Raw genomic sequence first — 13081 nt, 5'->3', positions numbered from 1 at the left:
CTTTTAATTTCGTTGCATGTACTTCCTTGGTCTGCCAGCAGATGGCACTCTTTGACAGCTCTCAGTTCAATGCCTGGTTGTTGTGTATTTGTTGCAACACAGACCGGATCAGTGTCATGGAGCTTCCTGTCTAGAGGCTATGAGCCTTGTAATTCAAACTCTCTGAGACAGTTTGCCAACCATCTCTGGCAGCCCCCTCCCTTTTCCCAGATCAGAAATATTTCCATTCCCCTCTGAATCCTCAACAATCAGTTCCTGTAAGTAGAGAAGAAGATTGGTAGGGTTGAATATCTTTAGCCCCTTGCCAGCTCCTCCCAGACAAAGAATGGCGCAGCCCCACCCAGCCTGGAAGGGCTGGTGGGACGTGGCAGACCAAATTTGTGAGTCAAAAGCAGAGTCAGCTTTAGACTGTGTCCCTCTCTCTCCTCTTTCCTGGGGCTCCTCAGCAATCAGTCCCAGCTACAAGAGAGGCAGGTTGTGAGGGTCATATTTCTCCAGTCCTTCCCCAGCTCCAATGCAAACCAGAGTGTGGTCCCACCTAGCCTGGAAGGGTTCATGGGACACAGCAGACCAAATTTGTGGGTCAGAAGCTGAACCTGCATTAGGCTGTGTCCCTCTCTATCCCTTCTCTTGTGGTAGTTGGTCCCTGGAGCCCCCTTTGTCTGTAGTCACAGGCCCAGAGGCCCAAGAATTTTAAAGTGTCTTTAGTGTGGGGCGATAGTACCTGCAGCAGCAGCCACTGGTTTCGGCTCACAGTTCTGTGGTCAGGATTTCCCTCCTTTGTCCCTCTCTCCTCTGGGCAGTGTCCAGCCTTCGCCTGGGGTCCTAAACCCTGGAAGGTCTTTTTCTAGGCTGTTTCAGCCTGTCCTCTAGCTCTTTTTCTGGAGAAGAGAGTCCTGTGTCTTTCTAGTCCCCCATCTTCCCAGAAGTCCCACAAATCAATTTTTCTGGTACATATTAATAAAGCATTTAATTCTTCCAAAGTGTACAGTCAGTGGTATTTGATATAATCACAAAGTTGTGCAGTCATCACATCAATCATTATTACAGCATTTTCATTATTTCAAAAATAACAAGAAAATTCTTCACCTCTCAAAATCTGTTTCCTCTACTGTATATAGCTGCTATTTCTGGCTGTTCTTACACAATTATTCATTTATTAAGCAGTTTTATTGACATGTATTCACATACCATATCATCTATTCAAAGTGTATAGTCGGTGGGTTTTAGTATAATCACAATATTGTGCATTCATCATCACAAAAGATTTTAGAACTATTTCATTACTCCAAGAAGAAAAGCTCCACATCCCTTAGCATAACTAACTTTTTTTTTTTTTTTTTTTAATTTTTAGATACGATGCCAGCAAAGGGATGGAAAGTCTAGAGGACACTTTTGTGTCTCAAGCTAATGCTCTACAAAGGAAAGGCCGAGCAGGCCGTGTTGCTTCTGGGGTCTGCTTCCATTTATTCACTAGCCATCACTATAGTCACCAGCTTTTAAAGCAGCAGCTACCAGAAATGCAAAGAGTGCCACTGGAACAGCTGTGTCTGAGGTACATCTTGATTTTTGTATTCTGTTTCCGAAAACGTCTAAATGCTTTTTAACCTGTAAAGTTCCATGTTTTCTTGTTCCTAATAGAAATGTTAAGAGTGGATATGTGAGGAGCGAGTATGGTCGGTGGTTAAGCACCTGCTTCTTACATACAAGGTCCCGGGTTCAATCCCCAGTACCTCCTTAAAAAAATTTTTTTTTGAATGTGAATGAACTAAATCATTTGCAAAGAAAGAGCTCTTTGGTTTGCCTTTACTCTTATTTTAAAATTTCTGCATACAATGATCTCTTATATTGCAGAGGACCCCAAAATAGAGTTTAGCATTTAAGAAGACATTTGTAAACCAAGAAAGCAGAAGTTGATTGGCCAATGTGGAGGGTGAGAGAAGAGGAAAATGTAATTTTTTTTAACCATATCGTTTAAAAGCAACTTGAATATACAGCACTAGAGAGATAGATAAATTATATAGGGCAACATGGTGCATCCATATATTTTTTTAACCATTTGAAATTTCAATAAGTAGATTTTGACAATGCATATTGTAAAGTGAGACACCTTAAAAAGGCTAGGCACCAAATAGGAACACATTCAGAAAAATGTAATACTGTAGGTCTATAGCTTGACAGCAGAGAATGGAATTGGAAGTGAGGTAAATAAAATGTTATGTGTGTTAGAATTGTCTCTTCTGAAAAGTTGCTTAAGTTCATAATTTAAAACAGTAACTAATTTAAGAACTATCAAAAGGCAGGACTCAATGCAGATTAATTTTATAGACAATTAGCAGATGTAGGAAAAAGTAGATCATTTGAATTTTAGTACATAATTTGAACCTACTGATATAGAAAGAGCATTTTGAAAGTTTATGCAGAGTTTTATCAAATTCTGAATCTGAGAGTGTTTCTATAGTTTATTGTTAGGAGAAATTGTCAACAGCGATTTTTAAAAATTTTATTTAAGCAAGCACTGTCTGATTTATTAGAGCATCTGACTTGGAAATTACAAATATACTCACTGAAGAAAAAAGTTATCTTACTCTTCTGTGTCACCCCACCAGAAATAAGATTGACAAACTATTATTTTGTTTTCTTTTTTCAGAATTAAAATTTTAGAGATGTTTAACACTCATAACCTCCAGTCTGTATTCTCTCGGCTCATTGAACCTCCACATTCTGAATCTCTCCGTGCCTCAAAAATACGATTACGAGACTTAGGAGCATTAACTCAAGATGAAAAATTGACACCTTTAGGGTATCATTTGGCCTCTCTGCCTGTGGATGTGAGAATCGGCAAATTGATGCTGTTTGGGTCCATCTTCCGCTGTTTGGATCCTGCTCTCACCATTGCTGCCAGTTTGGCCTTTAAGTCTCCTTTTGTAAGTAAACCCCATTCATCTAAACTGGAGTTCATAAGTCTCTCAAGGGGGCCATGAGTGGCTTTCAGCAGGTGTTTTACAGAGAGCCCTTTAAAAAATTTTTTATGAAATCTGTTTTATGTGAATTTTTCAGGACAGAATGTTCTTAACTTTCATCCAATCCTCAGAAAGGTCCATGCCCCAAATAAAAGACTAACAACTAGTGAGCTAAATGATTAACTTCTTTTTATGATATCTGCTGTGTTTGCTCATTATGGAAAAATCGGAAAATGCAAGCAAACAAAAGGTGCCCCTGCATATTTTGAAAGGCAGTAAATTAATTTGATTCATTGGGACCATTCTTGCCTTTATTTTTTTATTTTTATTTTTTGCCTTTAAAAAAAAAATAGCTTTATTGAAATATAATTCACATACCATACAATTCACTCATTTAAAGAATATGATTCAATTGTCTTTAGTTTCCAGTTTCAGTAGTTTTTACAGTTATATGCAGCCATTCACCACAATCAATTTTAGAACATTTTTATGACCTCATAAAGAAACCCTTTCACTTCTCTGTGCCCCTAGCCCCACATACCCTAGCCCTACGCAATCACAAATCTATTTTATGACTCAATTTATTTGCCTACTCTAGACATTTTGTGTTAATGGACTCATATTATGTGGTCTCTTTTTTTAACATGGTCTTTTGTGACTGACTTCTTTCACTTAGCATAATGTTTTCAAGGCTCATCCACGTTGTAGCATGTATCAGTACTTCATTTCTGATTGTGGCCAAATAATATTCCATGAAATGAATATACCACATTTTGTTTATCCATTCATCAGTTAATGAACATTTGGGTTGTTTCTACCTTTTTATTATATTATGAATGATACTGCTATAAACAATTGTGTACAAATTTTTGTGTGGATATGTTTCATTTCCCTTGGTTATATACTGAGGAGTGGAATTGCTGGATCAAATTATAACACTACAGTTGATTCTCATTATTCACAGTTTCACAGGAGTTATGTTCTGTAGTCACCACAAACCCTGAAGTAGTGAATGCTGAAGCATTGCTCCTACAGGTAATGCAGGGTTAGTTTCCTGTGAGCCAACAGATCAATGCACAACCTTGTTTAATGTGTGTTTCTGTTCAAAGACACCTCATTTAATATAAATTGTTGATTTATTATCATTGAACTCATGGCCAACAGCACTAACTCCTGCCTAAATGAAGCTTCTCTAACACGCATGTTTTCTCCGTAAGACACATCAAAGTCTTCTTGCACTTAGGACCCTATACAGAAGTTTAGGACTATATTTTACACAGTAAAATCACCAACAAAAAGCACAGAAATATGAAAAACGTGGCACTAAATAGATTGCAAAAGGAACACTTGTTATGAGAGCTGAAACAAGAAGGCAAAGCATCACCTTGTTCAACCACACCCAGAGCACACACAGTAAGTTTTCACCATTCTGCGCTTGTCCACAATTGACTACAAAAACACTGCAAGTATTGATTTTGGATTTACAGATACGTTTTATCAAGTAAGTATATTCATAAATACAGAATTCTTGAATAACAAGGATTGACTACATGTCTAACTTTTTGAGGAACTACCAGGCTGCATCATTTTACATTCCTACTAGCTATATATCATGGTTTTGCTTTCTCTGTATCCTTGCCAACACATTATCATCTGACTTTTTATTATAACCAGCTTAGTGGGTATGAAGTGGTATCTCATTGTGGGTTTGTTTTGTTTGCTTGTTTGTTTGTTTTCTCTCCCCTTCCCTACCCCAGTTGTCTGTTCTCTGTGTCTATTTGCTGCTGTACTTCTTTGTCCGCTTCTGTTGTTGTCAGCGGCATGGGAATCTGTTTCTTTTTTGTTGTGTCATCTTGTTGTGTCAGTTCTCCGTGTGTGTGGCGCCATTCCTGGGCAGGCTGCACTTTCTTTTGCACTGGGTGGCTCTCCTTACAGGGTGCACTCCTTGCACGTGGGGCTCCCCTACGTGGGGACACCACTGCTTGGCACGGCACTCCTGGCACGCATCAGCACTGCGTATGGGCCAGCTCCACACAGGTCAAGGAGGCCCAAGGTTTGAACCGCAGACCTCCCATGTGGTAGAGGGATGCCCTAACCACCGGGCCAAGTCTGCTTCTCCCTCATTGTGGTTTTGATTTACATTTCTTTAATGATGTTTAACATCTTTTCATGTGCTTATTGACCATTTGTATATCTTCTTTGGAGAAATGTCTATTCAGATCCTTTGCCCATATTTTAATCAGGCTGTCTTCTCATTATTGAGTTGAAGAATTTACTTTTAATGCAGAATCTCATTTTATGTTTGATAGATATTATCGTAAGCAGTCAGAAAACCGCATACTTAAAATAGGGAAATAATTGAGTCTGTAATGATTATTATATAAATGACAACTATCCATGAACTTACAAGAGTTTTTATTTACTAGGTTTGAGACATATCTTAGAACATAAGACATTAGATTGCTGGGATCATCAGGGCATGACTGATGTTGAGAAACAGTAAAACATTCACCCAATACCTTTCCCAAACAATAATCCCCCTGAAATTAAAAGAAGAAATGAAACTTAGGTTTATTCCTACTTTTAGCTATAAATCAGAGCACACCTAATCTTACCTGGAATTTTATGGTTTTGATGTTACTTGTTTCCCTCGTCTCTCTAGTTTATTTGTTTTTATAGTTGTAAAGACAGTCTTATATGTGCAATATTACCCATATTCGTATTTCACATGAAGTTTCACTATTTTAATTTTTAAATTAAATTTTAAATTAAAATTTTTAAATTAAAATAATTTTTAAATAAAATTCACCATGTTTAATTTTTTAGCTTTCCTTCTAATAATGCCCTTAAACTTTCCTTTCAATCACTGTCATACCCATATAATAGCTCTGCTAGTTATAAACACTGTGATGTGCTTCCACCATTTCTATACATTTCCAAAGATTTACAAACAACTTTTTTTTACCAATTCTGCACAGATTAACCCTCAGCTTTCAGTTTTCTGGTGATTATATTCTAATTTTCTTTTGTTGCTCATGCTTTTGGTGTCATAGCTAAGGATCCACTGCCAAATCCAAGGTCCTAAAGATTTACCCCTATGTTTCCTTGTAAGAGTTTTAATTCTTACATTTAGGTCATTGATCAGTTTTGAGTTAATTTTGTATATGGTGCGAGGTAAGGGTCCAACTTCATTGCATATGGCTATCCAGATGTCCCAGCACCATTTGTTGAAAAGACTGTTTTTTCCCCATCGTATGAACTTGGCACCCTTGTTGAAAATCATTTAATCATAGATATATAGGTTTATTTCTGGACTCAGTTTTATTCCATTGATTATGTCTATCCTTATGCCAGTACCACAGTCTTGATTATTGTAGCTTTGTAGTAAATTTTTAAATCAGGCAATGTGAGTCCTCCAACTCTGTTCTTCTTTTTTCGAGATTGTTTTGGCTATTCTGTCCCTTGCATTTGTATATGGATTTTATTTTATTATTATTATTTTTGTTTATTTCTCTCCCCTTCCCCCCACCCCCCCGCCCCAGTTGTCTGTTCTCTGTGTCTATTTGCTGCGTGTTCTTTGTCCGCTTCTGTCGTTGTCAGCGGCACGGGAATCTGTGTTTCTTTTTGTTGCGTCAGCTCTCCGTGTGTGCGGTGCCATTCTTGGGCAGGTTACACTTTCTTTCATGCTGGGTGGCTCTCCTTATGGGGCGCACTCCTTGCATGTGGGGCTCCCCTACACGGGGACACCCCTGCGTGGCACGGCACTCCTTGCGTGCATCAGCACTGCACGTGGGCCAGCTGCACACCAGTCAAGGAGGCCTGAGGTCTGAACCGTGGACCTCCCATGTGGTAGATGGACGCCCTAACCACTGGGCCAAGCCCGCTTCCCTGTATATGGATTTTAGAATCAGCTTGTCAAATATTACAAAGAAGCCAATTAGGATTCTAATAGGGATTGTGTTGAATTTGTACATAAATTTGGAGAGTATTGCCATCTTAATAATAGTAAGTCTTTTGATCAATGAGCATGGGATGTCTTTCCATTTATTTACATCTTCTTTAATTTCTCTCAATAATATTTCATAGTTTTCAGAGTAAAGTTTTGTACTTTTGTTAAATTTATTTCTCACTGGTTTTTTTTGATGCTTTTATAAATCGAATTGTTTTCTCTTTTTTTGCATATAAATATGTAATTTATTACCCATGCCAAACCAAAACTTTATCAGATTGTTTTCTTATTTCATTTTCAGATTGTTCATTACAAGTATACAGAAATACAATTGATTTTTATATATTGATTATATCTTTCAAACTTGCTGAACCTTTTTTATTCCCAGTTTTTTAATGGATTCTTTAGGATTTTCTATATACAGGATTATGTCATCTGTAAGTAGAGATAATTTTGCCTTTTCCTTTCCAATCTTTTATTTTGTTTTCTTGCCTAATTGCCCTAAGTAGAACCTCTAGTACAATATTGAATAGAAGCAGCAACAGTGGACATCTTTGTCTTATTCCTGAACAGAGGGGGAAAGCGTGCAGTTTTTCACCATTAAGTCTGATGCTAGCTGTCTTTTCTTTAGATGCCCTTTTCAGGCTGGGGAAGCTTCCTTCCCTTCCTAGTTTGTTGAGTGCTTTTATAATAAAAGAGTATGGCATTTTGTCAAATGCTTCTTGTGCATCTATTGAGAGTATCATATGTTTTTTGTTTTATATTCTGTTGCTAACGTACATTATATTGACTTCCAGATGTTAAATCAAGCTTGCATTCTTGGAATAAATCCCACTTCGGCATGATGTATAATTCTTTTTATATGTTGCTGGATTTCTGTTATTAATTGCTAATTTCATTCCATTATGGTTGGGGGACATAGTTTGTATTATTTCAATCCTTTTAAATTTATGGAGATTTGTTTAATGGCCTAGCATGTTCTCCTAGTCTTGGAGAATATTCCCTGTACACTGAAGAAGAATGTATATTCTGTTGTTACTGGGTGGAGTGTTACTCTCCCTTTATTTTTCCATGACTTATCTTATGTAGTGGGGTAGATGTAATCATTTTCTGTACTATCAGTGTTTCACTTCATTGAATTGTAAACACTGAGATATGCAAAAAGATCTCAGTGCAGCCCCTTCATTTCACAAGAGAAGACAAAACCAAGGCCCAGAAGTGGTAAGGTAACTTGCTCAAGCCACACAGGATCAATATTGGGGCAGGGCCTGTATTGCCTGTTTCTTCAATCACCTGAATAAACCTCTCACTGACCATTTTCTTTTATTGGAATACTCTAAGAATTCATTGTTTATTTTATAAGGAGTTACTTCAGCTCATGCTGGAATCCTTAGAACCTGAGAAAGCAGAGGCACATCGATGAATTCAAGAACTAAACTTCGGGGGAAGGGGGGTGAAAATTATGTTCTCTGTAAATTTTGCAAATTTGTAGAGAAAATGAGGACCTGTAAACATTATGAAAATGGGGGAAAGCATTATTTATGGATATAGAAATAGAGGAGACTCAAATACAGAAGATGAAGCATCTGTAAAACATAGATAAGATACCACAGTTAACAGATTTTTAGATCAGCTTTTAGAATGAGTGGGTCTTTGATGGCATCATGCCACTTAGAACTAAAGGACCCAGGAGAGCTTATTTTGAGTGGGCAGATAGACCCACAAGGACAAACGAGACTGTTGGCTTGCCAGTTGCCACGATAATTGCCTTTAATCAGTCACACAATAATGAGTACACTTTGTTCCACATAAAGCGCTTTGCCCCTGGCACCTGGCTTGAGCAGTAGGTAAGTGCTGTGTAAGTTCCTTGAGATAAAGTGTGTGCTTCAAATCAGATTTTCCTTGTTCAGGTATCTCCCTGGGATAAAAAAGAGGAAGCTAACCAGAAAAAGCTGGAATTTGCATTCGCAAACAGTGACTATCTGGCCCTTTTACAAGCATATAAGGTAAGTACATAACTTAATAGTTCAGAGAGCAGACCACTTGGGGGGGAGGGGAGAGAAATAAATAAAGAATAAATCTTAAAAAATAAAAAATAAAAAAAAATAATAGCTGAGGGTTATTACAAGTGTTAGAGCTAAAGACTGTAAGTTCAATATGGTTTTCTCCAAAATTTAGGGATGGCGGCTAAGTACAAAAGAAGGTGTACGTGCAAGTTTTAATTACTGCAGACAAAACTTCTTGTCAGGAAGAGTTCTTCAGGTGAGCCATTTCTGTGGCAATATTTTCATTCATTTTCTGTGGTAGTAGCTCACCAGATGGTGTTGCAACTTTATCTCACTTGTCCTGCCTTGACATTGAAAATGTTATTTCTGGACATACATGGCTTAACCATCTGTGTAAAACCAACTCCTGGAGTGTGGCATCAAGCCTCTGTTCTGAACCTTTCAACTGACCCCATTTTTCCCTCTTTTCAGTGAATTCGTATTTACTCACCTGCATAATAAGGTAGAATATAGGCTCTAAAGATTACTGTTAACTGGAAGTCAGTTTCATCAATAATTATACCAAATATTCTTAACCTGATCCATAAACCCTGAAATTTCAGTAGGTAAAATCGTGTGCTTACAAATATGCACATTATCCTGGAGAAAGGGTTCAGAGCTTTCATCAGATTCTCAAAGGGGTCTGTGACCATCCCCAATTCCCTTATCTTCTCCCCCAAACCAAAGAACTAAGAACTACCAAGGCAGATTTTTATTGTCTATTTTTCTTATGTTCATCAGAAGCTACTGTATGTCAGTAATGAGTACACAAGAGAGATGGGTTAATTTCTGTGTAATGATAGACAGGGCTTCTATCCTCTGTGGTGACAGTCTTTTAGGTCCCTTTCCAAGTGGCAAGAGAAACCAGAATATGGGTGGTGCATATCTTGGCAAAGCATCTGTTTGAGTCAAAGATTTGGGGACTCTGGAGGGGGAAAGACTTTATTTTCATATTAAAACATTGATATGTAATGGAGTAGAATGCAAAATTAATGTTTTTCTTAGACTTGTCCCTACCTGACATTGATATATTTATCTTGTTCACAAGGGCCACCAGAGCAGAGACCTTCTCTGTTTTATTCACCCCTGTATCCCCAGTGCTGAGAATAGTACTTAACTCATAATTGGTACTCAGTAAAGATTCACTGAGTAAATGCATGGATGAGTGAATTTGGTTATTTAAGATGAAGTTAAGAAACCTCAAACCATCGTAATTTTTGCCTTCATTCTCCTCCTGCCATTGGTTTTACTATAGTGAGACATTTTGAGAAGACAAAGGCTGCAGCTTTATTGTGAATCCATCTACGCTATGGGTTCTTAACCTTTTTTGTTCCATGGACCCCTTTGCCAGTCAGGTGAAAACCACACACCCCTTACTAAGTCCACACTATCCTGTGTATTATTTAATAAATATATCACACCTGTACCAACACGTCCCCCACAAGAATTTTTTTTTATTTCAGTTCAAGCTCACGGACTCCTTGTTAAGAACCCCTGATCTAAAGCAATAGTTCTCAACCCTGGCTGCACGTTAGGTCCACCTGGGGAGCCTTTAAGACAACTGCTCGAAGTGCCCAGGTTTCCCCCTAGCCAATTAAGCGGGATCTCTGCAGGTGGGGCCGAGCATCTGTTGCCTGCTGCTGTTGCTGCAGTTGGGTTCTCAAGGGGATTCTAATAAGTAGCCAAGGTGGAGAACCCCTGAGCTAAAGGGTGCTTCATATGTAACAGCAGTCATAAAGATCTTCTCAGTCACTATGATTTTTAAGTGAAAATGAGGGTATTTGCTTTAAATTATATATTATTAAATTGATTTCTTCAAGACATATTTAGACTTTGCTGTGATCTGTGAGCTCCATCAAACACTGAACTCCAGCTCAGATTGTGGGATTTTTAAGATCTCAATAAAACTTTGTAATGAAATAGAAACTGGTTTATTTAATTCTTAGTAATATTTTGCCATGTAATCTATATGTACTTGAGACATTCTAAGAAAATATTTCAATTGTTAAGAGACCCAGGAAGTGTTGCTTAGCTTTTTGTTCCCTTGATTAGCATTTTCTCTTCCTCTGTTGTTTGATGTGCAGCCTCTCTTTGAACAGAAGCCAGAAGAGTCTGTGCTTCTCTTTCTCATTCTTGTGCTCAGCTACAGAAAGGGGTATTTAAAACCCAACCATTTAATAATCTCCCAATTCTACAAAGAGGTGTGAGCCATTGAAACCGCAAGGTAGGAGAGAGATGGAAGGTTTCTGCATCCATTTGAGAGAGAACTCTAACCGTGGCACGGGTAGGGACCTGAGGGCACTTGAGCAGAAACAAATAGGAAAAGCTAGACAGTGTTGCAGCACTTTGAGCTGGGTTTCCAAACAAAATGAGCTATATTTCTTGCTAAGAATTTCCAGGAAAATCAACATACCCAAAATCCAGAGGAAGTGTTAATATAGGGTTAAATAAATGATCTTTGGGCTTTTTGAGATTTTAAAATTTCTCTATAACTGTTTAAACTCTTGTCAGTTTGTGTAAGTTAGAACCACCTTTTTTGGAAATGACTAGACACAGTTCTCTTCATACATGTGTGATGAACCTACTTGAACCTTATTCCTCTATCCTGAAGTGATACTTTTTATAGTTACTTAATGTTGTAGGACTCTACACTGCCCGTCTTTGATATGCTGGTACTCTCTTGCTTAAAGGTTCTTCCACTTCTTTCAGGAAATGGCCAGCCTCAAACGACAATTCACTGAGCTGTTATCGGATATAGGGTTTGTAAAGGAGGGACTCAGGGCAAGGGAAATTGAGAAAAGGGCCCAAGGAGGAGATGGTGTGTTGGATGCAACAGGAGAAGAGGTAAAGAACGTGTGGTTAGCCCTTATTTCTCTTTAATTAGCACATGAATAAAGTATTAACTTAGGACCACTTACAGTCGTTCTTTACTTAAGCCCGGTGAGCAGTGGGTTTCTTTCCACAAATTGAAACGCAGCTACCCTCATAAAAAGAGGTTTTCGGTTAACTGTTACCATGTTTGCTTTTATGTTTCACTCTAGTTCTTGATAAATCCGTAAGAGGTAGAATAGACTGCCCAGTAACGTGTTCTCAAATCAGTCCAGCATTTTTCCATACCAGGACAATTTTTTGTCTAACTATGGGAGGAGTACTTTTTCAATACAAGCCTGATGCCTCTCTGTCCTAAGTGCCATTAGTACTTTCTGGAGATTCTGAATGTTTCATGAACCAGAATCTTTGTCTCCACTGATGCTTAGGACCTTGGCTTTGTAACTACTTTCCTGATCTAGAAAGAGTCATTGTGGTCTCCTTGGAGTGAGTCTTATATGAAGTTGATTTATTTTTTATTAGAAATAATTTTTTCTAGCAAAGTGATAGAAACTAGATGCCCTTTTTTCTTTTGATTAAGACAGAAATGAAGTAAAATATTATGGTAAATTCCAGGGCACAGACAGAAATATCCAAATTACTTGGCAAAATTATTTTTGAAAATAATCCTGTATTTCCTTCATAGGCAAACTCAAATGCTGAGAACCCCAAGCTGATATCAGCAATGCTGTGTGCCGCTCTGTATCCAAATGTAGTGCAGGTAACAAAACAGTTTTCCTGGGTCCTCCTATTTGTTTGATTTATTCCCAAAGAATATAAATTAAGACATGCACATTGATCATCTTAATGAGTCACACACACAAAGCCTTTTTTTTTTACGATTTATTTATTTATTTCCCCCCTTCCTCCTCTTCCTGCTCTGCTGTTTTTGCTGTCTGTGTTGTCTTCTCATTTTTTTCTCCTCTCGGATTCACCGGCATTTGATCCTGTGACCTCTGATGGGGAGAGAGGTTCCCTGTCAATTGTGCCACCTCAGTTCCTGGTTTCAGCTGTGCTTTACCTTAACTCTCCCCTTGTCTCCCTTTTGCTGCATCATCATCTTACTGCATGACTCACTAGCACAGGGCACTGGCTCACCATGCGGGCACTCACGCGGGCACTGGCTTGCCACATGGGCATGCTTTCCCTTCTTTTTTCACCAGGAGGTCTCAGGAATTGAACCCAGGTCCTTCCGTATGGTAGGTGGAAGCTCTATCAGTTGAGCCACATCCGCTTCCCCACACACTACACCAACT

At 38.3% G+C, this 13081-nt stretch overlaps 1 protein-coding gene across 2 annotated transcripts in view; it reads left to right on the top strand.

Annotated features, from left to right (window-relative positions):
* Positions 1-13081, top strand: part of DHX57 (DExH-box helicase 57) — a 131209-nt gene that overhangs the window by 92951 nt on the left and 25177 nt on the right. For both annotated transcript variants that reach the window (XM_004451251.4, XM_004451252.4), the window contains exons 16-21: positions 1355-1555; positions 2651-2927; positions 8823-8918; positions 9091-9174; positions 11667-11801; positions 12472-12546. In XM_004451251.4, the coding sequence (XP_004451308.2) occupies positions 1355-1555; positions 2651-2927; positions 8823-8918; positions 9091-9174; positions 11667-11801; positions 12472-12546 (868 nt within the window). The remainder of the gene's footprint in view (positions 1-1354; positions 1556-2650; positions 2928-8822; positions 8919-9090; positions 9175-11666; positions 11802-12471; positions 12547-13081) is intronic.

Source organism: Dasypus novemcinctus, chromosome 17 (genome assembly GCF_030445035.2).
Source record: "Dasypus novemcinctus isolate mDasNov1 chromosome 17, mDasNov1.1.hap2, whole genome shotgun sequence".
Taxonomy (NCBI): Eukaryota; Metazoa; Chordata; class Mammalia; order Cingulata; family Dasypodidae; genus Dasypus; species Dasypus novemcinctus.
This window is presented reverse-complemented; position numbering and strand designations above follow the sequence as displayed.